Here is a 15,267-nt window from a genome sequence, read left to right on the forward strand (position 1 = left end):
AGATTCCAACCACTCTGGTACATTCTGGGTTTACTCGTTTTTGTCCTTTTTTCTGAACCTCCTCGGTCACTGAATCATAACAGGACCCATGGGAGACCTATAATAAATAAAAAAAAAACATATATCTAACGCTCCACGCCATCTTGTTGCCGGTGTATCCCACTGTTCTCTTGGCTTCCTTTTTCTGGAGAAACCATCAGCTGGCCACTGCAGCAATTAGCGGCCACTTATTGGCTGCAGCAGTTACTTTCCGTGTGAGGAAAAAATAGATGGTTTTCTAGCTCTGTCTTCTGGCTCAGACGGAATGTACCACTGCAGCCAATTAGTGGTCATTGATTAGCTGAAGTGATCACCTGATGCCCTTGGTCAGAAGAGGAAGCAGAACGGACGAACAACAGAGGTTGGTAGTTGACTGGGTTTTTTTATTTTAGGAACACCATGTGCCCATTTTTAAACTTTGCTTACTTACTGCTTACTTTGGCATAGTAAACAGGTGCTTAACATGTCTTTGAGATAGGTGCAATTTATGTATTTTCAAATTTAGAATTCAATTCTCCAATCTGACATGCTAGGTACGGGGAAGTACCGAAGGAAAGAGAAGGGAGGTCCTGTGTCTAGGGAAGGGGAAGATAGTGACCCCTGACCAAATCTACTACTGGTCTCTGGGGTCCCTCACCACCCTAGATAGATTCCGCACCTATGAACCGAACTGGATACCTGACCCTAGGTATCCCTAGTGCTGGACCCTAATTAGGGAATGGATGGGATGAGCCCTTCATCAACCCCACTAAACACTATAGAAGGCACAAGGAGGACACACAGGGGGAAATGCATGAGTTACTTATCCACAAATGACATCGGTAGGAGTTCAGCAACAGAAGAGTACAAGCCACCTACTTGCAACCAAGGCTTGAATAGACTGAAAAATATCACCAGCACCAGTCTAAGGAAGGAAGGCGTATTTAAGCACCAAGACAAAACTGATGATCAGCAGGTGGGTGGAAGGGTCCAAAATGAAGAGAGATGAATCCAGCAAGAAAGCTCCCTATACCAATGAATACTGCCAGCAGGAACAATGGAAAGCCAGGGAGTATTCTGCGCTCCCAAACACTATGACCTTCTATGGCCACCAGTGACACAATATGTATGATATACCCTTCCGAAATTCTTGCTTTGTTCATCAAAAGAGCCTCCCCGCCACTTATGAAGCGTCTCTCTGCTTCAGTTCCACAAAAGAAAAAAAATAACAGACCATTTCAATATAAAAATGAGATTTATTTTGCAAGTCATTTAACACCTTTGTCATTCTGTGTGCAGTATGTATGGATAGGTTCTGCCAGAGCGAAACATAACCTTTTTTTTTTTTAGAAGAGCATTGCAAAGACAACAAGTTACCGTTCTAGCAGCAAAAGATGGGGCAAAGAAGACCTGTCACATATAATATACGTAATAAAGGCAGAAACCTTTACGAGTCAACTCATCCATTCAATAAAGTCAAGTGAAATCACTAATGCATTTATTACTTTATGACCAATGCTTCCATGTTTCTGTATAGATGACACCTTGAACAGGCCAAACTTTGTCTACCTCAATCTTATCAAATGGCTAAAAGTGACAGGGAAAGACAATCTTTGCTGGTAACTAGGCAGGGTCATGTTTTAGTATTTGTTTTTTGTTGTTACCCATGCATTGGCTAGCATGCCATCTATACAATTATCCCATGAAGTTCACTTAGTGTTACTTATATATACAGATTGTGCCATGACAACTAGACCATCTGTAACACCGCAGTAAAAATGTAATACAATCTCATCGCTTTTGGCTGTTTTGGGTTTTTTTTTTTGTTTCACTATAAAAATAAGCAAAAAAATCAGATATTATGCACCGGAACATAATAAATGGCTAGAAATCATGCCTCGGAACATTTTGATTGTAATAGAGTATGTAATAAGACCCCCAGAGCTATGCCGATAGCTTACGTATATGTGCTCTATAAACTGCTTTTCATTATACACCTGATATCCTTACAACATCAACCCATCAACAGTCTAACAAAAATTTCAATATTGAAATATATAAGGACCTAATCACGGTTGAATAAAAAAGCTGCAATAAAGAACAAATATAAAAGAAGAATGAAGAATAAGGCTACAACTCTAATATAAGTAGTTTGACGTCAACATACACAAAATATCCGACCTAAAAGGGAGAGGTTAAAAAACACGGGATAGAAACAGAATGGGAAAGAATACAAAACTGGACAGAATGAATGTAAAGATACGAAAAAAATGATACGGACATTAGAAGAAGAAAAATATTGGATACAAATTGACTGGGAAAGAAGGAAACACTGAAGACAGAATAAATGGAGCGATGCAAGACATGAATGTAGATTTCTTCCTTTAGACAAAGCTACCACGAAACGTGCGTCAGGGATCTATGGTTCTCTGATTCAGCGTTACCATGGGTATTTATTTCCACTCATTCTATACATAGGATTGTTATTTTTGCTACAGCCTCTCTGTCAAGACAGAGAGGCTGTAGCAAAAATAACAATCCTATGTATAGAATGAGTGTAAATAAATACCCATGGTGACGCTGAGTCAGAGAACCAAGTCCATAGATCCCTGACGCACGTTTCACGGTAGCTGGTTTATATAGTTAAACCAGCCCATGTCCATAGTAATGTGATAGGTAGCGGATATTACTATGGCCATGGGCTGGTTTAACTATATAATCCCTTTGACTGACTACTATTTGTCATGTCAGCCATTTACAATTTTCTCCCCCCTTCCACCAGCTGAGGACTGCTAGCAATTTATTTGAGTTTTTTTGGCCAAGGTATTTCTATAACCCTTATTGAATGGGTGACCGAGGTGTTCGTTGAGAACCCTCCATTTTTCTGTCCTCACCTTTCTACCTCTATCTTGTACTTGTAATTTTTGTATTATTGTGGTTTATATGTAGTTTTAACACTTTATATGACTTAATAAAGATGAAATATTTTATTCCAATTTTTGGCAATTTTTGCCCCTTTTTTTGTTTAATGTAGTTATTGGGGTTACGCAGTATTTGGGATCATGTTCTCACATTATTTCCATGTGATGAGAAATATTTCCAAAAATAAATGGAGCGATGCAAAAAATGAAGGTAGGAATGGAAAGATAAAAAACACAGGAGAAAAGTAAATTGGGAAATACAAAACTGGATAGAAAGCATGGAAAGATATGAAAGAAAGATACGAAGATTAGAAAGAAGAAGAAAAATATTGGATAAAAAGTGACAGGGAAAGAAAGAAACACTGAAGACAACAAATACAAGAACTGAAAGTATGAATGGAAAGATAAAAAACACAATAGAAAAGCAAATTGGGAAATAATACAAAACTGGACAGAAGAAATTATGACAGAGAGATACGAACATTAGATAAAAGAAAAATACTGGATAAAAACTGACTGGGAAAGAAGGAAACACTGAAGACAACACATACTGTACAAGAAATGAAGGTAAGAATGGAAGGATAAAGAACACAGGGGAAAAGCAAATTGGGAAAGATTACAAGATTGAAAAGAGAAGGAATGTAAAGCTGTGAAAGAAAGATACGAAGGTTAGAAGAAAAATCCGCGATAAAAATTGACTGAGAAAGAAGAAAACACTGAAGACAACAAATACAAGAAATTAAAGTAAGGATGGAAAGATAAAGAACATAGGAGAAAAGCAAATTGGGAAAGATAGAAAACTGGACAGAAGGAATGTAAAGATTCGAAAGAAAGGTATGAACATTAGAAAGAAGAAGAAAAATACTGGATGAAAAGTGACTGGGAAAAAAGGAAACACTGAAGACAACAAATACAAGAAATGAAAGTAGGAATGGAAAGATAAAGAACACAGGAGAAAAGCAAATTGGGAAAGAATACAAAACTGGACAGAAGAAATTATGAAAAAAAGATACGAACATTAGAAAAAAGAACAAAAATACTGGATAAAAACTTACTGGGAAAGAAGGAAACACTGAAGACAACAAATACAAGAAATGAAGGTAAGAATGGAATGATAAAGAACACAGGACAAATGCAAATTGGGAAAGAATACAGGATTGCAAAGAGAAGGAATGTAAAGCTATGAAAGAAAGATACGAATATTAGAAAGAAGAAGAAAAATACGGGATAAAAATTGACTGGGAAAGAAGGAAACACTGAAGACAAAATAAATGGAGCGATGCAAAAAATGAAAGAAGAAATGGAAAGATAAAGAACACAGGAGAAAAGTAAATTGGGAAAAAATACAAAACTGGACAGAAGGAATGAAAAGATATATAAGAAAGATACGAACATTAGAAAGAAGAAATAAAATATGGGATAAAAATTGACTGGGAAAGACGAAAACACTGAAGACAACAAATACAAGAAATGAAAGTAGGAATGGAAAGATAAAGAACACAATAGAAAAGCAAATTGGGAAAGAATACAAAACTGGACAGAAGAAATGTAAAGATAAGAAAGAATGATATGAACATTAGAAGAAGAAAAATATTGGATAAAAATTGACTGGGAAAGAAGAAAACACTGAAGCCAGAATAAATGGAGCGATGCAAACAATGAAGGTAGGAATGGAAAGATAAAAAACACAGGAGAAAGGTAAATTGGGAAAGAATACAAAACCGGATAGAAAGAATGGAAAAATTCGAAAGAAAGATAAAAACATCGGGGAAAATACTGGATAAAAGTTGATTGGGAAAGAAGGAAACACTGAAGACGAGAAATGAATGAAGGAATGGAAGGATGAAGAACACAGGAGAAAAGCAAATTAGGAAAGGATAGAAAATTGAAAAGAGAAGGAATGTAAAGCTATGAAAGAAATATACAAACAAAAAGAAGAAAAAAAAATCTGGATAAAAATTGACTAGGGAAGAAGAAAACACTGAAGACAACAAATACAAGAAATGAAAGTAGGAATGGAAAGATAAAGAACACAGGAGAAAAGCAAATTGGGAAAGAATACAAGATTGAAAAAAGAAGGACTGTAAAAGACATGAAAGAAATATACGAACATTAGAAAGAAGAAAAATACTGGATAAAAATTGACTGAGAAACAAGGAAACACTTAAGACAACAAATACAAGAAATTAAAGTAAGAATGGAAAGATAAAGAACACAGGAGAAAAGCAAATTGGGAAACAATACAAAACTGTACAGAAGGAATTATGAAAGATACGAACAGTAGAAAAAAGAAGAAAAATATTGGATAAAAACTGACTGGGAAAGAAGGAAACACTGAAGACAGCAAATACAAGAAATGAAGGTAAGAATAGAAAGATAAAGAACACAGGACAAAAGCAAATTGGGAAAGAATACAAGATTGAAAAGAGAAAGAATGGCACAAAATAGAACAGATGAGGTGGAGTGTAGGCAAACAGAACAGGACATGAGAAAAAAAATGAATGAAAAAACTGCCGATGCAGAAACATAAAATGGAAAGTATACAAGATAAGAATAAAGAGTCACCGAAAACCACAGAATGAAGAGATATTGGAAATGACATATGAAATGAAAAGAAGCGGAACTAGAAAAAAAATAGATGAGCGTTGAGCAAAAAAAGAAAACACAGATGAAACCATGGAGAAACACAGACTGAAACAAAGAAGCTTGAATAGAAAAAAGCGAAAATAAATTCAGCACAAGGTATCGAGGGATATGGTAATGTAGACACAGAGAAAGTGGTTATTTAAAAAAGATCTGCGATGGAGAGTTTAAGGTAATTAACAGCTAATGGAATGAAGAGACGGAGAATCCGGAAAGATGGTCTAGACGGAGGAGCCTAAAGTCACCTCCGAAGTAGATGGAATGAGGATGTTGGCGGCAAGGATTTTTGGAAAGAGAAATTACAAAATTTACCTAAAAGTCTACTGAAATATCAACTGAGTAGTGGAGAGGAGAGATGTAGACAGAATGGAAACAATCAGGAAACTGCAAACACAGATATTTATGAATTTCGAGACAACGAAGAATAAGATTGAACGGAGAGAATCTGAAAACTGCACGTAATAACACTCAGAAAATGTCAGAGTATGTAAATGGGAATACGCAAACCGAAAAGTAGACGCTCAATTAAAACAAATAAGAATGAATAAAGACGGGATTCCGGAAATTGAAACCACTGTTCATGTGAGAGACGATAGCCGAGGCAGAGGCACATATCAACATACGTAGGCACATAACTATTTTTTTTTTATCCTGTATATCTATGTACATGCACACACTAACATACATAACGAAGTATGAAAATATATACACATGGATATGTCCTTATAAACACACGCACACTCAGATAAACGTACAAGTTGAGCGCACACTCACACACATTCATCCTATGGTTTCTGGCTCAGGAAAATTTTCCTATGAAACTCAATAAGTTCAGTATGGCCCATCTTGACTCGGACTAGGACAGCAGATTCTCCTTCCGTTGATGGCGTCTATATCGGCTGAGGACCCGCAGAGCGTATACTAAAGTATTCAGGGAATCCGTTCTGATGATGAATTTGGGGGGCGTGAAGTTGTTGGAGCCCCCCGAGTTGCGTCTCTCCGACTGGCACTTTCTGGTTTCCAGAAACTCCATTTAGCGATGGAGGAGTGATTACGTGATGAGGATCCGATGTCAGCTGGGAATAGCACTGACCCAGGGTCACTGGATACTGAACCGGTTTATTGATCTGAGCGGGCGGAAGAAGAAAACGTAACTGTCAATATGTCATTCTCAGACATATACAAACGAATGTAATATTCTATCACTCACCGTTCCGGTGTTACCGTTGCTGCTTGGAATAGAGAACAGTTCGGTGACGTTAGGAACGGAGTCACTGATGAAGGTGACATTTCCGTACACATGGTGGGGGAACTTCTCTGTGCTCTGCTCCATGATGCCGATCTGAGAGGTGCGCACGTGGTACGGGAAGTTTTTATTGGCAGCAGACGGTCTCGTGATTATCTAAATAGGAAATATGATAAATTCGTAATGGAAGAAATTCGTACATATGTGACATGATCACAGAGTGCAATCACCAGGAGACATCAAAGAGCAGAAGGTGAGAACATAATTAGGGAAAAAATAAGTTCTAATATTCTCTACAAGTCTTCACTCAAGTCCATCGATGGAAAATAAAAATGCCAAAGCCCTCAGGAAGCATCCATACAAATCAAATTGTAACGCTCACGGCCGGGGCAGTGGCAGCGAGCGGGATTAGTGGACCCACTGGACCACAGGGGGAACCCCGGCTTACTCCTTAATAAGAGGGGCTTAACTAAGCGCCCACCGTGAGGCAGACGCGAGGTAACACTCCCGGGGAAGTGACCGGGACTGTGGCAGCTGACTCCAAGGACAGGTAACGGACTCTGGTATAGACAGGTAGAGGCGGGGTGACTGAGGCAGGCAGGTAATGATAGGAATGGTGGGCACGGCAGGGATAAACAGGTATGGGAAGGTAGGTACTGGAGACTGGTACAGGGATAACAAGGCAGGAGCACAGGACCTGACAGACTGGAGACTAACTAACTAGTGGGAGCGTACCTTAAATACATAGTGCATCTCAGCCACAGGCTGAGAGGTATTTCTTGGAAATAGCGTGCCGGCCCCTTAAAGAGGAGGGCCGATGTGCATGCGCACATCTTAGGTGCAGTCGCTGGAACCCTGTGTGGCATGTACAGAGTCCGGGAGGGGAAGGAGGCAGCAGCACACATGAATGGCTGGGGAAGTGTGGGAGAGGAGATGTGCCGGCCGGAGTGGTGAGTATGTCGATGTCACTGCAGAGACGCCGGCATTATACAAATGTTGTTAAAATCGTATTTTCATTGTGCAAAAATAGTAACACATAAGAAAAATATATACACCCCTTATAAATGCAATCGTAGTAACAAGTTATCGTGTCATTTATGCCACACAGTGATTGTTGAATAACCAAGTGTGGAATAAATGTTTTTCCGATTTTTGTTCTCCGACACACAATCCAAAGAATCCAACTTCTCCCCTTTTTATCTGGTTTCAGGTGTGGTTTCCATATTGCCCATGCCTGTTAGTTGCCACAGGTGAGTTTGAACGAGCATCACATGCTTGAAACAAAGTTGTTTACCCACAATTTTGATAAGGTGCCAACACTTTTGTAGTTTTGTGTGAAATTAAGTCCAATTTGTTTTATTTTCTTCTCTTTTTTTTTGTGTTGTTCCAATACACACAAAGGAAATAAACATGTGTATACCAAAACATGTTTTATTGCAATACGTTTTTGGGAGAAATACTTCATTTCTGGAACAATTTCAAGGGTGACAACACTCTTCCATGACAGTATAAGTCAGTGTTTCTCAACTCCAGTCCTCAAGACCCACCAACAGATCATGTTTTCAGGTTTTCCTCAATCAGGTTTTCAGGCTTTCATTAATGTTGCACAGGTGATGGAATTATTACTTGTCTAATATTGAGGAAAACCTGAAAATCTGATCTGTTGATGGGTCTTGAGGACTGGAGTTGAGAAACACTGGTTTAGGTAGAGCCGATGTTTCAGGCTACCACCAGGGGGAGATGGAGCCTTGCAGGAAAAGACACTAAACAGAGCTGAATCAGCATGGAGGTGGACACACAGTGTGTGCTGGAGCACTGCCCTGCAGAGTCAGCCAGAATACAGAGGCCACAGGGCGTGCGGGGGATGGTCAGGCAGGCCAGGTCATACACAGTACGGTGAAAAAGAAGACTGGAGGAACGAGCAAAAGCGGGGTCGAGGTCAGGCCAAGGTCAGTACCTAAGGAAGCAACCGAGTGGGGAGGTAGGAGAAGGGGGAACGACTGGGGCTATTGTGGGAAGGAAGGAGGTGGGACGGAACACAGACAGAGAAGAGGGGAAGGACAGATCAGGAAACACAGGGATCAGCAATCACAGGCAAAGCAGGGCTAAGCTTATAGCTGGCGCTGGTTCACCAGAGATGACAGAATTTAAAGCATCCAAGCTCCGGAAGTGAGGCCCGAGAGAAGGCTCCGCCCCCTAGCCATGTGGACGGGGAGGTGGAACCATGATACGATGATTCCAAAAACAAAGTGCAATGATATACTATACATCACTAGGAATGCTGGATGACCTTCTGTAGGAGCTGTAATGGTGGGCTATAGTGGTTGTCCAGTTTGTGCCAGATTTTGTGTGAGAAGGACTACTCACCAGGAAAACCGCATGTGCATATAGGTGTATTCCCAACTGGATGCCATTGACAATCTTTTCGCGAGCCCACTTAGGGATTCCAAAGTTAGCAATCAAAGCCATGACGGGCACCGCGAAGAACCTGAGAAGAAAGGAACTCATGATGTTCAAACATATTCATCAATTTTGGAACCCAGCTTGCATAGTATCGTTATAACACGACCCAATGATATCACAACACATATGAAGACTCTCTGGTGGTAGACATGCTATACAAGTCCAACCAGTGCCAAGGCTGCCGATACCTACCAGAGCGTATAAGCCGCAAAAAAGGGGACGTAAAATGCCTGCTTCTCCGGGAAATGCTTCAGTGTCACCAAGACGGCATAACAGAACCAGATGTAGGCCAAAAACTGGAGGGCAATGTTCCCGTAACCTGCCGGAGACTCGTACGTGTACAGGACCTGAGCTGGATCAAAAAACTGTGAAAACAGAGAGATTCAATATGTTATTGCTATAATATGCAGCAATGATATACTATATACAGTTGTGCTCAAAAGTTTACACACCCCGGCAGATTTTTTGCTTACTTGGACTTTTTTCAGAGAATATAAATGATAACACAAAATCTTTTTTTCCACTCATGGTTAGTGGTCGGGTGAAGCCATTTATTGTAAAACAACTGTGTTTTCTCTTTTTATATCATAATGACAACCAAAAACATCCAAATGACCCTGATCAAAAGTTCACATACCCCAGTTCTTAATATTGCCCCCTCTAACATCAATGACAGATTGAAGTCTTTTGTGGTAGTTGTGGATGTAGCTCTTTATTTTCTCAGATGGTAAAGCTGCCCATTCTTCTTGGCAAAAAGCCTCCAGTTCCTGTAAATTCCTGGGTTTCTTGCATGAACTGAGCACTTGAGTTCTCCACAGAGTGGCTCAATGATATTGAGGTCAGGAGACTGAGATGGCTACTCCAGAACCTTCACTTTGTTCTGCTGTAGCCAATGACAGGTCGACTTGGCCTTGTGTTTTGGATCGTTGTCATATTGGAACGTCCAAGTACGTCCCATGCGCAGCTTCTGGGCTGATGAGTGCAAATTTGCCTCCAGTATTTGCTGATAACGTGCTGCATTCATCTTTCCTTCAACTTTGACCAAGTTTCCTGTGCCTTTGTAGCTTACACATCCCTACATCATCAGCAATCCACCTCCGTGCTTTACAGTAGGAATGCTGTTCCTTTCATCACCTCTCCAAATGTAAAGTTTATGATTGTTGCCAAAAAGTTTGATTTTGGTCTCATCATTACAAATTACCTTGTTCCAGAAGTTTGGAAGATTGTCTCTTTGCCGTTTTGTAGGCGAGATACTTTGTGGCATTTGCGCAGTAATGACTTTCTTCTGGCGACTCAACCATGCAGCCCATTTTTCTTCAAGTGCCTCCTTATTGAGCATCTCGAAACAAACACCCCACTAGTTTTCAGTGAGTCCTGTATTTGAGCTGATGTTATTTGTGGGTTTTCTTTGCATTCCGAACAATTTTCTTGGAAGTTGTGGCCGAAATTTTTGTTGGTCTACCTGATCGTGGTTTGGTTTTTACAGAGCCCCTGATTTTCCATTTGTTAATCACAGTTTGGACACTGCTGACTGGCATTATCAATTCCTTGGACAATCTTGATACTGTTTTGAAGCCAAAGGGTGGTCACACTGAATATTGATTTGTGTGCATAACGTCACAGCAATTATATTGAAGTAGACCGGCTAGTCGAAAGAGGAACAAGGGATGCCGGTAGGTAGTAAGAAGACAGCCATAGAGTACTGACGGTATTGCTGGACCATCTCTAATATATTGTCACAGTGACTATGGGATAGCGAGGAACTGGGCCTCCTAAGCTGTCTCTCCATCTAGGGGGCCGTAGGCTTATCCCTAACCTCAGGGATACTCTTGATGGTGGAGAGGCCTGAGTCTCCTTCCTGGCCCTGGTCCTGATCAGTCCTGATCTGATTCCCCCTCCCCCCAGGGAGGGATGGGACATGATTGTGATGAATTCCACAGATAAAAACAGACAAAAGAAAACCAAAACTCTGTCCAAAAGTTAAAGATAATAAGAGGTTCAGAAGGAAAACAACAAGCAACAAAACAACAAGGGTAAACTCTATAACCGTACCATGCAAAGAGCACAACTTTCTCCACTAAGTCTGGGACACCGCACCTCACAGACCAACATAGACCAAACTATAGCTGGCATGGGTGGAAGGTTTCAACCAGCATAAATAGGAGGGGAGCAGATGTGATAGGCCTCTTCACAACATATGATTAAAGGAACAAGCAGACCAGGAGAGATTAACTCTTAATAGCCTGCCTATGAATGAGCACACAGCAGGTCGATGCCCGAGTCTGCTTGTGTTGATCGGGCGGAGTCTCAGAATCTGGAATCTGAACAGCGCCCAACACCGTCACGACAAAACCCCATGTGATATATATACTATATATATGCATTTACTTGGTAGGCCTCTTGGTTGACAGCATCTATTACCTGTGCCTCGTGTATGAACAGCACCGTGTGAGTGACCGTGTACAGCGTCATGTAAACAGACAACTTGATGGAGCCCAGGTGGCTGATGCGTCCTCTGCAACGACATAAAAAAATGTCAAGACGAAGACACATCGCAAGGTGGGCGCTACATCGACGACAAACCCGCCACCGACATGGCTCGTCACCATGTCGCAAAGCCCTGCACTTGAGTCAGTGGCGAGGATGCTAAGCTCCTAATGCAAGCAAAAATTACCTCCATTCACTGACAGCAAGCAGAGATCTTGGAATTAAATTTAAAATACGCATATTTATTCCAAAAATAATAAGTGAGTAAAATTTTTCACAATTTTTAAATTTTTCTCACTATTTGTTAGTGGTTTTTGCAGCATTTCATTTAGCATTATCTACTGCAGGGTTTCTCAATGTTTTTTTTTTACATTTGCTAATCGACCACTAGGGGGCGCATTATTATTATTTATTATTATAGCGCCATTTATTCCATGGCAACGATGTGAATCTAGGATTTCCCATGCTCCTGGGATGACACGATCGTCCTCACCTTGTCACCGTGAAGCCTTTCCCCAGCAGAATCAGCATCAGCAAAAAGATGAGGAAACTGGCGGAGAACAGCAGCTTGGCTGCAACAGAGAAACGTCAGTGAGTCCATCCGCGGAGACAACTCTGTGCATTGTTACTTCTGCTAGTAATTATTATGGGGTGTACTGATATCTAGCGGCTCGGTCACTATACATGCAAATTGATGGAGCGCTAATGAGAAGACAAGATAATTGGAGGCTTTTCTACCTGTTATAAATGTCTGCCAGTTCTGCAACTTTGCAGGAAATAGGTTGGGGAATTTTTTTTTTTTTTACTTATATGAATGTGTTTGTGGCTAAAAATCATGTTTGCAATTGAGTTTCATTACAAATTTTGAATTGATTGGCTTTTACAAGCTCTTTGATGTGATCTGTGCTCAGAAATGAGCTAAGAAGAGCTTAAAAAACAAGATAAAAGGGTTACAAACTCTCCTGTCATTCAATCTTAACAAGCTCACTGATGGGTTCTTAGTTAACTAATTTTTTTTATTATTATTATTATTATTATTATTATTATTATTTATTTCATTATTTATTTTTTTATTTTATTTAAGTGCATGTATTTGGGGCTAAAAATTATTTTTGCAATTGGGTTTCATTAAAAAATTTGTATCGTTTGGCTTTTACAAGTTTTTTGTTTTTGTCACATTCATCTTTGATGTAAAATTAGGTGAGAGGAGCTTAAAAAACAAGATAAAAAAGTTACAAATTCTCCTGTCATTCAATCTTAAGCTAACTGATGGGTTCTTAGTTAACTCATTTTTTTAATAATTATTATTATTATTATTGTTATTATTTATTTCCTTATTTATTTTTTTTATTTTATTTAAGTGCATGTATTTGGGGTTAAAAATTATTTTTGCGATTGGGTTTCATTAAAAAATTTGTATTGTTTGGCTTTTACAAGCTTTTTGTTTTTGTCACATTCATCTTTGATGTAAAATTAGGTGAGAGGAGCTTAAAAAACAAGATAAAAAAAGTTACAGACTCTCCTGTCATTCAATCTTAAGCTCACTGATGGGTTCTTAGTTAACTCATTTTTTATTATTAATTATTATTATTATTATACTTATTTATTTTTTTATTTTATTTAAGTGCATGTATTTGGGGCTAAAAATTATTTTTGCGATTGGGTTTCATTAAAAAATTTGTATCGTTTGGCTTTTACAAGCTTTTTGCTTTTGGCACATTCATCTTTGGTGTAAAATTAGGTGAGAGGAGCTTAAAAAACAAGATAAAAGAGTTACAAATTCTCCTGTCATTCAATCTTAACTAGCTCACTGATGGGTTCTTAGTTAACTCGTTTTTTTTTTCTTAAATGCATTGTATTTGGGGTTAAAAATCATTTTTGCAATTGGGTTTAATTAAAAATGTTGTATCGTTTGGCTCTTTTTTTTTCCTGCACATTCATCTTTGATGTGAAATTAGCTGACAGAAGCTTAAAAAACAAAATAAAAAAGTTACAAACTCTTCTATCATTCAAATGTAACCAGCTCACTGATGGGTTCTTAGTTAACTCATTTTTTTTTTTTTTACTTAAATGCATGTATTTGGGGCTCAAAATCATTTTCGTGATTGGGTTTCATTAACAAATTTGTATCGTTTGACTTTTACAAGCTTTTTGTTTCTATCCCATTCATCTTTGATGTGAAATTAGGTGAGAGGGACTTAAAAAACAAGATAAAAAGTTACAAAAATCTCCTGTCATTCAATCTTAATGGGCTCCCTGATGGGTCCTTAGTTAACTCATTCACTTTTTTTTTACTTAAATGCATGAATTTGGGGTTTAAAATCATTTTTGTGATTGGGTTTCATTAAAAAATTTGTATCGTTTGGCTTTTACAAGCTTTTTGTTTCTATCCCATTCTTCTTTGATGTGAAATTAGGTGAGAGAAGCTTAAAAAACAAGATAAAAAGTTACAAAATCTCCTGTCATTCAATCTTATTCAATCTTACCAAGCTCACTGATGGGTTCTTAGTTAACTCATTTAAATTAGGTGAGAGAAGCTTAAAAAACAAGATAAAAATGTTACAAACTTTCCTGTCATTCAATCTTACCAAGCTCACTGATGGGTCCTTAGTTAACTCTTTTTTTTTTAACTTGAATACATGTATTTGGGTCTAAACCTTTTTTGTGATTGGGTTTCATTAAAAAAATGCTGTATTGTTTGTTTTTTACAAGCTCTTTGTTTCCGATGCATTCATATTTCATGTGGACTGTGCTCATAAATTAGCTGAGAGGTCACTTAAAAAAACAAGATGAAAGAGTTACAAACTTTCACATCACTCAATCTTAATGAGCTCACTGATGGATCCTTAGTTAACTCATTCAGCATCCAGCAACTGACAGAGGCTGTGGAATGCAAATGTTGCAAAATTTTTAATAAAACCCAATTGCGAAAAAGATCTTTAGCCCCAAATGCATGCATGTAAGTAAAACAAAAGTCCTTTAAAGGGGAATTCCACCTGTAAAGTCCTTTAAAGGGGAATTCCATCTGTTTCATAGCAGTTGGGTGGGGTCCGCCCGATTTTTGCTCCACTCATCTTTACTATATACTGTATATAGATAAATAGCCTTTTAAATAGAAACCTTTATGACCGCACTTCTCTTTGTAAAAGAATGTAAATCTAAATATATAATCTGTTTCGCATTCTAGCTATACAGAAAGTTGTAAAAAGGATATGTCACGCTAAAATGATGTAAAGGCTATTTACTGTAAATCACAATGGTGAAAACAGTACATTGATATCTCATTCCTATACCGAGATATAACTGTTTGAATTTACAGGCCCAAAGCCTGTGGCTGCACTACTGAGACAAACTATTATTTTGTCAATGCAAATGTTTTCACATACACTCTCTTAACTGTCACTATTCAAACAAGGTAATTCATAAATATTGATGTTTTTGTCTCCATGGCAACATTGCATGTTACAAATTAGACAATGGAACAATGAC

The 15,267-nt window shown here is 38.6% G+C and overlaps 1 protein-coding gene across 1 annotated transcript in view; it reads right to left on the reverse strand.

Moving 5' to 3' along the window:
- Positions 1 to 2,553: 2,553 nt before the first annotated feature.
- Positions 2,554 to 15,267, reverse strand: part of TMEM145 (transmembrane protein 145) — a 70,626-nt gene continuing 57,912 nt past the window's right edge. Inside the window, exons 10-15 of the mRNA XM_075327121.1 lie at positions 12,272 to 12,350; positions 11,713 to 11,806; positions 9,484 to 9,656; positions 9,196 to 9,316; positions 6,793 to 6,984; positions 2,554 to 6,709 (exon numbers count right to left, since the gene is read on the reverse strand). Coding sequence (XP_075183236.1) covers positions 6,473 to 6,709; positions 6,793 to 6,984; positions 9,196 to 9,316; positions 9,484 to 9,656; positions 11,713 to 11,806; positions 12,272 to 12,350 — 896 coding nt within the window. The 3' untranslated portion in view covers positions 2,554 to 6,472. The remainder of the gene's footprint in view (positions 6,710 to 6,792; positions 6,985 to 9,195; positions 9,317 to 9,483; positions 9,657 to 11,712; positions 11,807 to 12,271; positions 12,351 to 15,267) is intronic.

This window comes from Anomaloglossus baeobatrachus, chromosome 11, assembly GCF_048569485.1.
Source record: "Anomaloglossus baeobatrachus isolate aAnoBae1 chromosome 11, aAnoBae1.hap1, whole genome shotgun sequence".
Taxonomy (NCBI): Eukaryota; Metazoa; Chordata; class Amphibia; order Anura; family Aromobatidae; genus Anomaloglossus; species Anomaloglossus baeobatrachus.